This window comes from Suillus subalutaceus (genome assembly GCF_016647625.1).
Source record: "Suillus subalutaceus strain FC151 chromosome Unknown DFJ58scaffold_4, whole genome shotgun sequence".
NCBI lineage: Eukaryota > Fungi > Basidiomycota > Agaricomycetes > Boletales > Suillaceae > Suillus > Suillus subalutaceus.
The window spans coordinates 1019-16825 of record NW_024540253.1 but is presented as its reverse complement, the minus strand read 5'-3'; the positions used below and the strand labels follow the sequence as shown (position 1 = coordinate 16825).

General features: G+C 47.6%; 7 protein-coding genes across 7 annotated transcripts; 4 read left to right on the top strand and 3 right to left on the bottom strand.

Annotated features, from left to right (window-relative positions):
* The first annotated feature begins 403 nt into the window (after window positions 1-403).
* DFJ58DRAFT_675661 (uncharacterized protein) lies at window positions 404-1287 on the top strand. Its single transcript, XM_041383103.1, has 3 exons — window positions 404-742; window positions 807-893; window positions 954-1287. The coding sequence occupies exons 1-3, from the start codon at window positions 555-557 to the stop codon at window positions 1093-1095; spliced, it is 417 nt and encodes a 138-aa protein (XP_041250108.1). The 5' UTR covers window positions 404-554; the 3' UTR covers window positions 1096-1287.
* A 1-nt stretch (window position 1288) lies between these two features.
* DFJ58DRAFT_741131 (uncharacterized protein) lies at window positions 1289-2126 on the top strand. The gene is made up of 4 exons (XM_041387130.1): window positions 1289-1505; window positions 1555-1705; window positions 1757-1781; window positions 1833-2126. Exons 1-4 carry the CDS (start codon window positions 1343-1345, stop codon window positions 2082-2084), a joined length of 591 nt encoding a protein of 196 aa, XP_041250107.1. The 5' UTR covers window positions 1289-1342; the 3' UTR covers window positions 2085-2126.
* On the bottom strand, window positions 2127-5925 carry DFJ58DRAFT_757297 (glycosyltransferase family 2 protein). The gene is made up of 15 exons (XM_041388194.1): window positions 5562-5925; window positions 5242-5472; window positions 4793-5183; window positions 4570-4737; window positions 4324-4522; window positions 3925-4274; window positions 3791-3871; window positions 3621-3740; window positions 3449-3567; window positions 3333-3399; window positions 3169-3271; window positions 3088-3116; window positions 2937-3038; window positions 2474-2881; window positions 2127-2420 (listed from the first exon to the last, which is right to left on the bottom strand). The coding sequence occupies exons 1-15, from the start codon at window positions 5798-5800 to the stop codon at window positions 2367-2369; spliced, it is 2661 nt and encodes an 886-aa protein (XP_041250106.1). The 5' UTR covers window positions 5801-5925; the 3' UTR covers window positions 2127-2366.
* A 936-nt stretch (window positions 5926-6861) lies between these two features.
* On the top strand, window positions 6862-7622 carry DFJ58DRAFT_650998 (uncharacterized protein; the record flags this gene model as incomplete). Its single annotated transcript, XM_041381599.1, has 2 exons — window positions 6862-7136; window positions 7184-7622. 2 exons carry the CDS (start codon window positions 6862-6864, stop codon window positions 7620-7622), a joined length of 714 nt encoding a protein of 237 aa, XP_041250105.1.
* Window positions 7623-7777: 155 nt separating this feature from the next.
* DFJ58DRAFT_313778 (dehydrase and lipid transport-domain-containing protein) lies at window positions 7778-8859 on the bottom strand. The gene is made up of 3 exons (XM_041379788.1): window positions 8562-8859; window positions 8298-8505; window positions 7778-8242 (listed from the first exon to the last, which is right to left on the bottom strand). Exons 1-3 carry the CDS (start codon window positions 8723-8725, stop codon window positions 7934-7936), a joined length of 681 nt encoding a protein of 226 aa, XP_041250104.1. The 5' UTR covers window positions 8726-8859; the 3' UTR covers window positions 7778-7933.
* Window positions 8860-9634: 775 nt separating this feature from the next.
* DFJ58DRAFT_650867 (uncharacterized protein) lies at window positions 9635-10394 on the bottom strand (the record flags this gene model as incomplete). Its single annotated transcript, XM_041381591.1, has 3 exons — window positions 9635-9812; window positions 9859-10037; window positions 10101-10394. The coding sequence occupies 3 exons, from the start codon at window positions 10392-10394 to the stop codon at window positions 9635-9637; spliced, it is 651 nt and encodes a 216-aa protein (XP_041250103.1).
* Window positions 10395-12435: 2041 nt separating this feature from the next.
* On the top strand, window positions 12436-14960 carry DFJ58DRAFT_757279 (pyridoxal phosphate-dependent transferase). The gene is made up of 12 exons (XM_041388193.1): window positions 12436-12714; window positions 12765-13101; window positions 13164-13355; window positions 13406-13454; window positions 13514-13565; window positions 13624-13723; window positions 13779-13872; window positions 13930-14040; window positions 14093-14153; window positions 14206-14429; window positions 14481-14675; window positions 14731-14960. The coding sequence occupies exons 1-12, from the start codon at window positions 12576-12578 to the stop codon at window positions 14803-14805; spliced, it is 1629 nt and encodes a 542-aa protein (XP_041250102.1). The 5' UTR covers window positions 12436-12575; the 3' UTR covers window positions 14806-14960.
* Window positions 14961-15807: the final 847 nt, after the last annotated feature.

Below are 15807 nucleotides of genomic sequence, written 5' to 3'. Positions count from 1 at the left end.
ATAGCAATTCACAAGCCAGGGGCTTGAGCGCCCCTCCTAGAAGAGCCTGTGCACAACATATGTGGAAATAAATGGCCGTGGAAGTAACGCCACCACACCCGTACTACAGCCAGCGAAGCCAGATAACTATCACTTGGTTGAATTTAGGAAGTATTGGCCCTACGCAGTTACAAACTATATCATGTGGCTTGGCGCACTGCCGGTCAGTACAGCCTGCGAGATTTCTATGAGGGTCGGAGATTGACTTAATTGTCCTGGAAGTCCGAGGGATGGACTGCTCCTGGTATAAAATAATGTTATGGGTGAGAGTATTTGGAGATTCGCTACCAGTAAGCTGAGAGGTATTTGTGATGAATATGGCATGCCGCATTTGACCTTCCCAAGTCCACAGATGGCACGTGATGATAAAGTCACGTGCAGTCACGCGTCCAGTTGATTTTCGAACGCGACCAAGTGGTCAAAGGGATTCGACTTCGACTTCAACTATTTGACACTAGTCACTGCTTTGTCTTTCATAAGTCCTTTCTGCTCCTACTTTGAAATCAATCATCAAAATGTCTGCCACATCTACGCCTACAGACTCTCCTGTCTCTGCTCCCATTCAGCCAATGCACAATCCCTCGCAAGCCGCTCACATCGTCGTCCCACAAGCACCGCTTGGACATGTCGCAAACGGTACCAATAACACTATACCTGGAATGGGCATGAAAGCCCTCTTAGCCAAAAAGATGGCGAAGAGCAAGTGGGTTCACGAACGCCTCGTAGATCAGTGGCAGATGTTGACCTTATTCACGCGTTCTTTCCAGCAATCCCAAGTTTGTCTCACCGACGGACAACCTGATGACACCCGTCACGCAGAAGCTGAATGCTGCGAAGCAGAAACACTTCACTAAGTACGTATTACCTATCCCCGTGGACCTTTGTACTCAGTCCTGATGCAATCTGTGATGCAGGGGCGCGAAACCCATGGGTACCCTCTTCCCACCTAAAGAGTCACATTCATCAGAGCAAGAAGATCACAGTCAAGGCGACACAGAACCTACAAAAGACACGTCTTCAGAAGTACTGATGGAAGAAGACGAGAATCCCTTCTAAGACAGAACGCAGTTGGCCCAGTCTCGCACCTCCATGATAACCTCACGTCGTTTGTTGTATTATGCTCTTGTCTGTGTCGATAAATCTTGCTTGCCTGTGTAGAGTCTAGCGATGTTGTAGGAGGTTGTAGAATGTTCCCACGCTTTGCTGTAGTGTTACGCGTCGCGGCTAGTATGTATGCCTTATTATACGAATACATTGATTGCATTCGTTTCCCATCTCCCTTCTAGTTGTAAACGAGGTGACCATGGAACCTCCTCAGTTTTCTATGAATGTTGCAGGTTTACGTGCAATGCTTGAACAAGACTCCCTAGGCAGATCTCACCATCCCTCTCATAAACGGATACAAGAACTCATTACAAGTCTCCCTAAGATCTCAGAAACCGAGCTTAAAGACTTGGGACATTCTGGCGAGTTCGTTCATACGTCATACGTTCCCAAACTAGATAGGCGCAACAGAATCAGTTTGCCCCATATGTTTTAATACATTCTTGGCCATCCTGGCTGAAGAGGAAATGGCACTCGTGATGGACTCCCCCGCGCATCCAGTAGAGGAACTAGGCGTGACTAGGCTCCAGGAAACATGCGGGCATATGTTCTGCCGAAGAGAGTTGAGTGGACATCCTTCATTTGAATGACGTTACTGATAAAGCGAGATTAGTATCACGAAATGGATACGAGACGGTGTAAGTTAACAAGCTTTGTACTTGACAGCTTCCATTTACGCCACTTCCTAGCGCAAGTCTTGCCCCACTTGTCGCAGGGCTTTCCTAACGACCGGCGCGGGTGATACTGACCAGCGTGAGACGGGAGAGACTTCTCTGCCAGATGATTTTACTGAGTGGATTGTTGAGAGCTCGATGGTTGCCAGAGAATCTGGCGGCGCAGGCTTGCTGCCCATCCTGGGCGTCCCCTCGATGGCGATAGGTGGTCGTCCATCTGCCCAGCAACGGGAAAGTCGAGATGAATTTTCTGGGATGTACTCGTAGCTTTGTATTACATGCATTCCTTGCTCAAATTGAGATTAAACCCCCACTTCATTAATTCATTCATTGAGTAACCATCAACTACTGGCGCAGACAAAGATAGGCTAAGTGAATAAAAACGAGCGAGGCGTCAACCCGAGTAGTGTAAGATGATACTCATGAAGTTCAGATTGTCCAGCTGCATGATACGGAGAGGGATACGAAAGGAGAGTAGATGATAGCTGTTTTCGTCAAGTCCATGCACAAAATAAATTCTGTTTACCAAACACAAAAAAAGAGAACTGTTCAATTCCTCCTGCAGCATCTGAAAAGATTGCGTCTGAACCAGTAGATCAAGCACTGAAACAATGCGTGAGTGACGTTGCGACAAAGATACGGCTAGAATAACTCACCCCGGTAAACCGCACAGCTGCAAGAAAGAATGTGGAGTACAGGATAACAGCAAAATAAATGTTTTGCTTCGTCTGCAGCTCCGCCGCTTCCACTACCGCATCAGTAGGATTCGTGAGACCGTTGATGTTCTCAATGGCAATTGCCAGTGTAGCGTTCGAGAGCATCCAGCAGGCAACGAGACGCGTACGGAACGTCTTGTTTTGATCATCCATCGTCGGCTTCTCAACGGCTTCCTTGACATCGATCTTGGTCACTGCGCGAGTGACGGTCTCTTTGAATGCAGCATCCACATCTTCTTGGATGCGGTGCGTATCCTCGACAACAGGAGAGTCCGCGTCTTTGGTCTTAGACGACGAGATTGATGGCAAAGCTTCTGCCTTGTCACTGCCCTTTGTACCCCAGGACACCTGAAACCATTGTTGTCAACTAAAGCTGAATTCTAAATAATGAAGGGCGACGCACATCGTGCAAGTTACAGAATGCATAAACGTTGAGCACATTCGTGAAACTTGGAGCTAAGCACAGGTATTGGAAGAAACTGGAGAAGATGTGCCAAGGATCCCGCTGAAACACGAGGTCAGACAGTACCATTTCAAACAGAGAAGCAGCTCACATAGAGGAACGATGCAACGAGGTAGATGCCTATCTCATGAATAAGCCAAAGAATCACTACAAAATACGAGGCATCACATACCGAAAGTGGAGACCATCGCAGCAATCAAAGCACCAACAGGGGGCGAAAAAAAGGTCAGAATGACTTGAGATATCGTCTTGTTCTTCAGCTCGCTGGGAATGTTCTACCATAAACGTGCATCGTCAGGACAGTCTACGCAAGGACCCGAGAACAGTAAAACTTACAGCGAATGCCTTGCCGGTTAGCCAGAACGAACACACGAGAAGGTAAACGGCCAAGAAGGCGTAGACCCTGTGCATAAGTCAGCTTGAGTAGGGTAAAGACTCTGACTTGTACAAACCATAGTGTGATTGCATATGCCGTCCGTTCACCCTTCGGTCTGTTACCAAGAGCCAGCACAAACTGCAGCCCGAGGAAGGCAAGGTAGATCCATTTGAAAGCCGAGTTCACCCAGTACGTCTGCGAGCCTATGCTTAGTGTCAATCTTTCGAGCGCAATGATTGATTACATACGACGTCCGCAGTGCCGAAAATAATGATGCCTTGCGTGGGGAGCAAGTCGATGATGATGCTGAACGTTAACCAAATGTTCGCCAATGCAAACCACGAGAACAACAATGAGAAGATGTTGTACTGTCACCCGAGTCAGCAACAGAATACAAACCAGAAATGATAAGACGTACAAAAGCTTGAATGTGGAAGAAGAACATGCGAACGATGCCATGACCAGAGCGGTAGAGTTGGAAGAAATTGACCAGAGCGTACTGAAGGAAAATAATCAGACAAACTTGTATTCAACAACGTGGTGGATACTCACAACTGAAGCAGCGAATGAACCATTCAACCATCGACGACGTTGACCAATCAACTCGACGGCGGATTCTGGCACATCTGTCTCGGCCTTTGAGGGTTTGACATACGTCAACGTCCACCTATCACCAGCCTTGGCAACGAGCTCGAAACACAAGATACGATCCTCAGCCAAGAACATGTTCTTGGTAAAAATGTTCATGCCGTAGATACCCTTGGGACCAAGACGGTCAGCCAACGAGTGGTCACCGTGGAAATATTGTTCTAGTGGCCGACCCAAGATCGCCCGGAAACGGTACGCGGAGAAAGCACCAGGAAGCACTGATACATAGCCGAAACTACTTTCAAGTGGCTTGTCTGTCATGTAATAAGATAACAGTATGCAAGATCTGGACGAATGACATACCAAGAATGTTAGACATTTTGTACTCAAAGTTCTGGGCAGCAACCAGAGGGTTGAGGAGCTTCCTGCCACCCTCAATCATGGCGTGAATTTCACCGCAGCATCCACCAAGATGAGCATCGTTATAGAATGCTTCCCAAAGGTAATAGATGGATTTGTGTCCAGGTTTGGTACCAGCGTCAATGAGCACGCAATATTGAGGCTAAAAAGGTTCCAGTTAAACGAACGTGTGCTTGCGATTCGCCTCACCTCCAAAATTTTACCGATGGCATTAAACAACCACCGATGTGAATTGATCTTCTTCTGATTCTTGGCCTTGAGGACGAAAATGATCTGCACGGGTACTAAATTGTTGGGATCGTTCTCATGAGGAAGCACAAGCTGGGGCTTGGCATCAACCGACAATTGAGTGGTATACTATAGTCGAGATATAAGCGATATAGCCAATGACAATTGAATGACTGGTGCAAACCTCGAAGATATGTGCGACAGTGTCTTTACCGTCAACTTGTTTCTTCATGACACCATCTTGGTAGACGCCGACGGTGGCCAGGATATCCAATACGCTCTTGTCCATGGGCTCGAGTCCATCGACAATAAGGGCAACTGTGATTCTTTGCCAGCCAGGCATGCCTTCTTCAGCCGCTCGCCGCCAGTACTTGGACTGCTTGGTCTTGCAAATGTCGCGAATGTTCATCATGACGCCATGAAGTGTTCTCGCATAAAGTGTTTTGTCTTCGTTATAGGATGTAACGGCGATGAGGAGGTCAGTTTGCCGACCATAGATCTTGGTTCTCAAAGACCAGCCATTGGCCTCTGTGAAATCGTCCGGGTCACATGTTGCTGCGCTGTATCGCATGTGGCTGGGAGATGTCCGCATGAGTTCGATTCAGTTTCATATTGACTTATGAAGTAACTTACGAGAATTCAGTGGTATTGGTGGCGGCATATTTTGCTTCAATGGCGCTATGTACTGGCGTTGGGACCGGGTATTCCGTGATGAAGTTACCCTTTGTGAGCTTGACTTTGCGGGTCACACCACGTTTAATGGTCTGACGACGCCTCCAAGCAGTGTCTACGCCATTTGTCGAGGATGACGTAGTAGACATAGGGCGAGCATACGGGTCCCCATAGGCTGAAGGGTCGACTGGTCTATGGAGAAATGATTTATGAGTAAAAATTTAATGAAGAAAAGAAGTTTAAGAGAAGCGCCGAATAATCGAGATATTAATTCGACTTACCCGGGTGGATAAAAGCCGCCAGGATTATAGTCATCACCTCCAGTGAGCGGAAGCTTTTCAGCATAGTCTTCGTCTACATAATTAGCACCGAACTCGCGGGGTAGGTTCGTAGTACTATCGAAGGGCGAGCCAGACGCGCTATTATAATGAGGCGCAGGCTCCTGGAAGTGGGTCTGGCGTGGTCGATCTGCAAATGGGTCGCCGGATAACTGATCATTACGGGGCCTCGGGGACGTCATACTGTATCACACCAGGTGAAGTACGCTGTAAACAAGAGCTTGAGGATGCCTTGGACGATGCCCGAATAGTTGAAGGGGCAGAATGGAGAGAGGCAAATGTTGAGGGTTGTAAATGAACACAAGGCAGCAACGGTTTTGTACTGGTCAAAAAAGGGAAATGCAGGCGATGATATACACAGCTTCTTTGGACCCCAAACACCCCACCCAGCCCTCTCCGTCAGCCTCAGGCACTCGACTTCCAAAAATCGGTCAACCCTACTTGAATGCCTGCACCCAACTATCGACTGTAATAAATCCATAGAAAACCAGCTGCTAGATAGCTCAAAAACTTGCCAAAGATATTGATTTATATTTATATTTGATGGTTGCTTGCGAGCCATCTCGAGGTGTCCAGGGTCCTTCATTCATTCACGGGCGCATGCTCAGCGGACACTATGGGAGCCGAAGGGCTCCAAATCCCACCTTTTATTCCGATGCTACCCACCTGCAGAAAATTTGGCCGATACTTTTGAAAATTTATCTTCTTCATGAAACTTTCAGGGTTGCAAGTTGCAACCCTGATGGTGACCAGCGTTGCAACTGCTGCGCTTTCAACCATCCCAAAATGTTGTCACACCCGTCACAATACCATCATATGTACACAGCCAACCTTTCAATTTACAAAAGTCCTGAAACCTGTACAAAAAAACTGAGCCTGAACCAACAGCCTTGGTAGCATAATAACAGTGAACCAATGCATGGGTGTGATACGCCCTTGAGAGAATATATGGGACTCCGGAAGTCTTGACGAGTCCATTGTCGTCCATTAATATCACAGCAGACCTTCAGGGGTCCGATTCGTCGGAGAGTTATCAACCCCGTGTGAATCTTCAAAGTTGTAACTTCTAAGTACCTTGCCGGAGTCTGTACTCTGATCATCCCCCTAGCCGTTCGGAAGCTTGGTCACAATCCGCAGTGGTACAACCGCACCTAACCCATTTATCTAATTCCGCCCTTAAGCTTGACGTCTTTCAGCTGCTGAAAATTACCAGGGCAAAGCTTGCCACGTATGGTTCGGGGACATGATCAACCACCAACTGAAAACCTGGGTCAACTTTAGCACGCCAGAAGCTCGAAGCATCGTACGCAAAATACTTGCCTCAGCTCCTCATCGTGAACTTGGGCTCAAGATGCACGAGATTTACGAAAGAGTACACGAGGAGTTCCCAGATGTAACTACAGACATACCAGCAGGGAAGCCGATCCCTACCGGCCTTCGCAACCATGGAGGCAGGTCTAAACCCGCTAAAGCTGTGCCTCTCCCTCCTAAAATAGATCACGCAATTCGTTCAGTAAAGTGAGTATGTTCTTGGCATCTGAACGAAAAATTTAACAAGTGCACAGATACCTGAAGAAGACAGTCCTCGAAGAAATGGCGATGGCCCAGGAAATCGAGAAGGTGCACATAAAACGAGGAAAACTTCATGAAGACGGCACTCGCGATATGTCTATCGTGTCTAAGGCATATGGCAAGACAGAAATTACGAGCGACTTAAATATGCCTATGTCCAATATCTGGCACTGGAGGTTGACACCGGACTACAAGACCAAGATAAATAACTACCCTGAACCTCCGATAGAAAAAATCCTCTGGAAACCGGGAGAGAAAGAAGCTAGAAGGAGGGCTCGCGGGACCGTAGGTTCTGTGGTTTTACAACAGACCAAGAAATATGAAAAGCCAATAGAGGAGACTGGAAAGCTGGACGTGCCGGAGAGGATCAAAGCTGACAACGATGTAGCGAAAAGGGTTAAGGCTCCTGACTTTCCTGCATTCGGCCTCTAGCAACAATTTTTGTTGAACACGAACCACTTTGAGCCCGTATCCGTTCATCGTGCGTCGTGACTAGTTGCCGATCCAACCGAACTGACATGTGCATCATAGTCCAGGCCTGTCATGCGCTCGAGCGTCGCAGGGCTTCTTATTGCCTTAGGTTCATTGATCAATCGTACATCTAGGGTATCAGCAGCCTATCACGGGAAGATCTGATCGCATAATTCTCACTTCCACTCACACATACCAAATTGTACATTCCATCATGGCAGATATTGATCCCCTTGCATTTTTAACATATATTTTTATTGCACGTCTGTAGATTACTTAGTCCCGGATCCGTACACAGCCAGACAGCGTTCTTCAAAGGCTTGCACCATCAGCGTAGACACCTTTCCAAAAAAATTGGCAGAGAGAGCAGAGTGCAACGGGTTTTCAAATGCGAAGGCGATATCCAGTGTGACAAGAGTGGGTCCGGCATCAGGAGAATGGCTATCCACGGGTACGAAGTTCCCGGCATCACCATGGAGCGGTAGACCACTGGAAAGGTGAGGGGATATTGACGAAGCTGGTTGGAAGCGCCATGTTGTTTGAAGGGTCTTGAAGAGAGGGGTTGAGCTCGATGCTTCGGCCTATAATTTCAAGAAATGGTGACTGCACTCCACCAGAATGATGAGACAAACTGACCTGGACGGATTCATAAGGTCGACATGTCACCCTGCTAACATAACTCTCTTTAAATGCCAAGAAACCGACCATTAACTCCGCGTCCATCGTGACCACACCATCCTGGCCCACACGTCGTTCCAAGATTGTTGAACCAGTGCAATATGGCACGAAACTGGGATATGAACCAACATCTGCAACTAAGTTGTATAGATCTATGCGTCCGTAACTTGGGGCACTGATCAGTCCCAAAGAATGTGGATATGATCGTCGGGGATAACATACGGAAAAATCTTGCGTTCATGGTAAGTTTGTGTTGGTGGCTGTTCATCAGAGTTGGGTGATGAGGGCGAGAAGGGCGAGAAGTTTGGAAGGGTGAAGAAGCCTCTCTGATGAGAGGCCTTGCGACCGGTAACGTATAAACATCGCAGTCGCACGAGTCGCAGCATCAAGTGAACAGTGATGATCGATGAAACACCAGTAAACGACCTCGGATGGAACTTTGATGCCGTAACATTGGGTGCCACCGTGGTTTCTCATGTTTCTGAATAGTTAGTTTCTTCCCAATGCGACGGCTAGCAGCTGCCAGTTTCGCAGCGCCAACTCGGACCCCAGCGTTGACCAGCGTGTCGTCGGGGAGCAAGGTATAATCCATCTTGTTAACTTGTCAGATGTTACTTCTATCTAATAATCAGTTGGACCTTTCTAGACCATGTCGGAAGTTATGACGCTCTATTATCAGTTCAGAAGCGGTCCACGTTCTAATCGCTAAGCGCACAGGGAAAGGGGTTGATCGATATCCGGTTTGATCTCACTGATCTTTGAATTCTCGCTCACTCGCTCGAGGATCTTACTGTATTTGTTTCTGTGGGAGCAGCTCATTGGTACGGCGTGCGAAGGCAGTGTCGCGAAGAATACGCATACATCGTTTCAACATATGACAACGAGCTCAATGTATGTGATGACTCGTTGGGTTCACGTGTATGATCAGCGGTCACCTTCCAGAATTTGGCCTCTTTTGCACCTTTTTTCTATTATGATACCTCGACCCGTGGCGCTCCAAAGGGTATCCCGTTGTCGATCATCAATTCATCCCTTGTGCCGCATGGTAGATTAGCACTAGTGTGCCCACTGCCCAAATGCTCGTCAGTTGCTTCGAAGTAATTGATAGCTTTCGCCCCGATCTTAACCTGTGCTCATGCAGATCAAGAAGTCATATCCTAAGGTTGCGGAGATAAAAAAATGTCGAGATAAGTTAACTGCAAAATAAACACCGCACACATATACGGAAGAGGGAGTAGACGATCTCTTAATACCTCCAAGAATTGCACAACGAGACAATTTATGTCGCAAACAACTCATTCTCTGGGCAGTCCCTTGCGATCTTCGAGGGAACATATCAAGCACTGAAAAAAGAAAGGAAAAAGACAGATGAGACGCACATGCCCCTCTTGTGAACACTTGTAACAAGTTTTGCTCTTGGTCGCTCCAGATGTTCCGTCGGCCAAGGTCGAGCCCGGAGCGGCAAGACAGTCCCTAAGCATTTTTAGTGTCAATTCGCGATAGTTTTGAGACTCTTCACCTTGCCATATGATTGGGTCCTCCACATCGGTAGCATTTCACTGGAGGAAGTGTAGATGTATTCAGAGCACGTCCCGGGGGAGGTGCACGAGAAGCAAACCCGGCCCCGGTCCCGGTCCCTGACACTCCAGTAGCCCCACTCGGACAAACGCGAGCAATGTGTCCAAACCGACCGCAATTCTGATATGTGGTAGGTTCAACAGGGCATCAAGTAACAGCGCTCTCGACAAGCTGTAAACGTACGTAGCACTTTTGATTTCCGCTTTGAACCCTCAAATTGGGACATTCTGCCTGAATATGACCAACACCACCACAGGAGTAACACTGCTTTGCAGCAACGGTACGAGGCGACGGACAAGCTGAAGACTCATGGCCAGGTTGACGACAATTGTAGCAGAGGCGCTGCTCAGAAGAGCAATTTTCAGCAATGTGACCCACTGGAACAATATTAGATTGTATGAAAGATGAGCGATGACGCAGGAAGAACTTGCAGTTTCCGCACTTGAAGCATCCCTTCCTGGAAAACTGATACGCCATATCTACAGTCTCAGATCCTTCTGAATAGAATCGAAGAATAAGATGAAATTATTGAAGAGAGCAAATGCATTCGCACCTCAACACTTCCCTCTTCCAGCGAACCACTAAACTTCTCTTCCCACCTTACTTTGACGAGGACGAGGGTGACGATGAGGAACTGGTTCAATATGAGCGTTAAAGATCAATTTCGTAACCCGCGTATTTGCAACCTGCCCTGAAGCAGTCAGTAACCCCAGTGGACCCTGTGGCGCGACCTAACCTCGTACTTAATCTGAATCCGCCAGATTTCTCGAGGCTCTGCGAATGGCTTCTCTCGTCTCCGAGTCACCTGCTTCCTAATGGGTCACCATCAACAGATGCGGCAACACGTTCAGTGCGGCACGATCGCCTCTTAAAATGAACGGCTGAGGTTGATTTTCGCGCTCTTGTCAGTAGGTCAAACTGATTGGATCGATCCGGGGTGCTCATCCTTGCGGGATAGTACCCCAAATCAACCAAACCAACCAGAATTCTGGCCATTTATTGAGCAAACTCCCAAATGCGATCTGGCCTATTTTGGCGGGCACACATGTTTTGAAACATTCACGCCATCTTATCGATAGCAACAAATGCCTCCCTCATGTTGTTGCCCTGTCTCGAGATCTAGGGTTACATATGCAACCGGTTCTTATAAAAGCACGGATGCGCAAGCCTATTCTCTCCTTAGGACCCACAGTTCTCACCTGACGAATAGTCAACATTAAGGTTGGCAATGCTGTACACACCACGATCTTATCATATTGACAAGTCCACCTTGTAGTCTTGACCTTCCAGCGGGTAGCCGACCTTCGCGCGCTCGCGCATCGCGCTTCTTGTATGGGCGCTGAGGGATATCCGTTCAGGTAGGCTTTCGCTTAACTTGATGGTATTTTGTGTTTCTAGACTAATGGTCTACGCAGAATCATCATCCTTCTTTTCTGACACCCTTCCCCGCCCCCACAAGAAACGGCGTATCGAGCGACCTAAGCACGGTTCAGCGTATGGGAGGAAGATCGATGATGACGTTCTCAGGTTTCATGCCGCAATCCCGTTTTCATACATCAGAAATGCCAAGTCTATGCTTTATGCTTCATGACTATGCCTTGATCCATCTGGACACGCACATAATTAGCTGCCTACATTTTACAGTTGGATAGACCACGTCTAACTCCACACACGCCCTGGGCCACTGGTACAAAGCCTACGTATATTGTGTTTTGGTAAATTCGACGTAAATTAAAGGCGCACGTGAACGTGAGACTGAGCACGCTTAAAGACGCCTAAGTTGCGCAAACTCACACCAGCTGCAGTTGAGCTAGCATATAAAAAGAAATACAGGACAACTGGACCATAATTTGTTTGACATTAATGTGACTAGCGGTCGACCAGTCGCTGCGGCCCTTTATAGAAGCGATCAACTGATTTCCTCAGGCTGTCCTATCGGTCACTGTCCAGTGTCTACTAGTAGAGGCTAGGGGAGACTATGACCACTGCTGCAGACCCACCATGACAGGAGGGCCCACCAGTTGACTGCCAGCCGATATGTTCTGACCTGTCCTCAGTGTCCGTAGGCCAACCGTAGTCCATGTTTTGCGGTAGCGACGTCGCGACAAGCTTGTCTGATCGGCTTTTCGGCACCGTATGCCAGTGTGACTAAGGGTTTGAGAGATCTTCCGAACTCACACAATCCATGCCGTCCTACCGTACGTGACTGTGCCTGTTTCATCGTGTTTCATCTTTTGCCTGACATCTAGTGGACAAAACGAACAGGTGAAACCAGCTCTTTTTTGAGCTACGTAGCATTAATGTCAGCTTAGGGCATATTCGCTGCCAGGCTTGCCCGCAGTTTGTCGAGTCGCACGGCACTCGCCTGACTCCTGAGGCTGATTACCGATTCGCTAGACATTTTAAATCGGAACTTCGTAACACCGGAAGAAATAACTTGTACTCAGAGTCCCCAATAGGGACTCTCAGTACAAGTATTAGTAGGTAAGTACCTCGTGCACATGTGGGAACTAGTCCTGCTTACTACAACATACTACTCTCACTTAAGTATAGCTCGCTATCGTTATAATGTCGGGCTTATCGCAACCCTGACGGTCGCAGCAGACTCGTCCTCACTTTAGACCACACCAGTCCTGCGCTGACTGTTATCCTGCTATCATGAGTATCGAGAAGCATGGCACAAAGTCTATTGATCTCTCTCACCACCTTTCCGAGCTATCAAAGGCTAGGACAATCTCTCCATTGAAGGGGGTCATGAAGTACTTCGCACAGCCAGGAATTCTATCCCTCGCAGGAGGTTTGCACATCTCGTCTTTTAATTTGAATATATCTAATTTGACTTGGCAGGCTTGCCTAGTCCTGCGTATTTCCCTGTCTCTGACATTTCTGCAAACGTTTTGGTACCAGAATCATTTGCTCTCTCTCCGACCGAGCCGTCTACCTCTTTGTCATGGCTGTGGAAGTTATTCGGTAGCCACGATGCAACCAAGGAGAAGACTCAGGCTGTCACCATTCCCAAGTACCCTGTCGTTACAGGGGAAATCAACCTAGCCACCTCTCTTCAATACGGCCAAGCAATCGGAATGGCACAGTTACAAGATTTCTTGAAACAGTTCATTTCCGAGGTCTATCGTCCCGCTTTTGAGGATTGGGCCGTCCTTATCGACACTGGTAATACTGACGGGTGCGCCAGTTCAGTTATGTTATAATCTTTGTTGTGACGATGATCATTTAGGTGGTCGAGAGCGGTTACGACACTGTGCAACCCTGGCGAGGGTGTGTACTATGCGAAGAGTGGACTTATCCTTCCGCCGTGGCATCAATGGTCCCTTTCAATATCAAGCCTGTACCTGTGGCCATGGATGGATTGGGCATGAAGAGCGATGACCTCGAGAACTTGCTGTCGCAATGGGACCCAGTTTCACGTCAGATGCCAAGGCAAGATGGATTACAATGCAGAATTTCGCCCGTACCTGAACCTTTCCCAGGCCTCATGTCATGTATATCGTACCTGTCGGACAGAACCCGAGTGGCTCGGTAAGCATACTTCTTTGCAGATCGGCTTGGGAATGCATTCTCAAGATTGATGCATGCAGACGATGAGCGTCGCTCGTAAGAAACAGATCTATGATATCTGTGTCAAATACGGTCAGCATACTGTTTTGAGAGAACAACTAAACCGGCTAGCTAAATGAGTTGCGCTTAGACGTAATAATTGTCGAAGACGATCCATATTATTTTCTTCAACTGGGAACGTACACATCTAAAGACGACAGGTTCCCTGGTGCAACGCCTTCTGGAAAACCGTCAGCCGACGAATCTAAGCGATATATCTCCACTCTGACCCCTAGCTTCTTATAGTATGAGCCCTTCATTTTTTACATTATTTCATCTGACAATTCGGTTTAGTTTCGACTACCAGGGACGCGTGATCCGTCTCGATACCTTTTCCAAGGTAAGGCATGAAATCTACGTCTCTATACTCCCATCAGGTTGAACGTTCATTTGGCAGACCATTGCTCCTGGTAGTCGACTAGGATGGTTCACGTGCAATCCTGCCTTTGCAGAGAGGTTAGAAAGGCAGGGAGAAACATCAACTCAGGCTCCGTGTGGCTTCGGACAGGTATTTGTGATGGCGCCTCGTCGAGTAGTCGCGGTTGACATCAATTTTGCAGGCCGTTGTAACGAAGATATTGATGCATTGGACCTACGATGGTTACATCCGCTGGCTCAGGGGTGCGTAACTGTATCCACCTATTTGAATCACCAATGACGCAAATCCCATCAGGTTTGCGAACAGAGTATCAGCAACGCCGCGATTTCTTTATTGACTGTCTTGCAGAGGAGTTCCATTTGCATGCGGTTCCAGCAGTTGCAGGCGTCTGGGAAGGCTGCACCGTGTACCAAGCATCATCCAAAGTCAAGAAGAGCACCAGTATGACTGAGAAATATTCGGCCCGGGATCGCACAATGTTTAGCTTCGTTCCCCCAGTCGCGGGAATGTTCGTATGGGTAGGTCGGTTTGCTTGCATGTCGTGTCCATTCTGAGCTTCATCTGTTGAGATGAAACTTCATCTTGACCAACATCCCTCATTCGCCCCGGGAGACGAAGATACCTTGGAAACAAAATTATGGACGAAGTTAGCAGAGAACGGAGTGTTGTTTGGACCAGGATGGATATTCGCAGCCAATGCGATAGCCGAGGACTCTCACAACAACGACTCCGGTCACTTCCGTGTCAGTTTCAGCAATGCCGAGGTAAGTGTTTCAAATCTAATGCACCCGAGTGCTTGTTAACGCCTTGATCCCGAAGTTCGCCGACCTCAAGAAAGCCGTCACTATCTTTGGACAAATCATCCGAGAGTTCTTTCAAGAGGAGGATCTGTAGTCGCTATTTTAGCAGTGGGGACATTTTCTTGTCTTATGTGTTCCTTAGTGTGTCATTGTTTATGAATTAGGTCCCCGACTCCCACCTTCTGTAAATTAGTTAAGTGCTGCTCAATTCTAAAATGTCGTTGTCAATGTCGACTTGACCTTACGGCCAACCTCTCGTAAATTACTCACGCGGACCTAAACCTTTCCTTATTTGGCCACCTCCGTGTCGGTTAGACCTTCGCATGGGAGACGTTCTACTACACCTTGTCGCAGAGTATCCTCGTTCTAATCCTCCCTGTTAGAGACTTAGAGCCCAACTTGAAGTTAGCTACCTAAACCTTTCCATGCAGTAGTAATAGTAGTAGTATTCCTAAACCTTTTCATATTTATTGCTAAATGTCCTCCTAAACCTTTTATTCATAATATTTGTAGTCTACTAGGTATCTGTTCTGCTCGGGCAAATTTTGAGTGGTTTAAGCAATTTTGTTGAGAGGTGATCCGTCAGAGCACTGAGCCGGTTCCAGATAGATATATCTAACGGTTCCAGTTCTATGTACCTTAGCTGCCACTGTTACTGACTGTCATCCACCCTAGTTACTGACCATTTTTCTCTTTGCTACTTAAGGATGGCTAGACGCTACACCCGCACCTCAGTCTTTCTTCCATTGACTGAGGTGCGTATACCATTCACATTATACTATACATGATACTTACTAGCGCCCTACAGACTCGCGTTACCTTAGGTTAGCATACATGAACTAGTCTTTCTTCCATTGACTGAGACTCGCGTTACCTTAGTTCTCGCTCTCTAACAGGTTATGAGCCCTGCCTAAAGGGTAGCGCCATCTTCTCCTCAAAATCTCTCATTCCCGCCGATAATACTCGGCTCTGACGTTACCATGTCGTCTTCGGACTCCCTTCCCAAAACTGAACGATATCCGCATGAGAAGCTCACCCTCGACGGATCCAACTATTCTCAATGGGCCACTGGCTTTAAAATGTGGTCCGGCGGCAT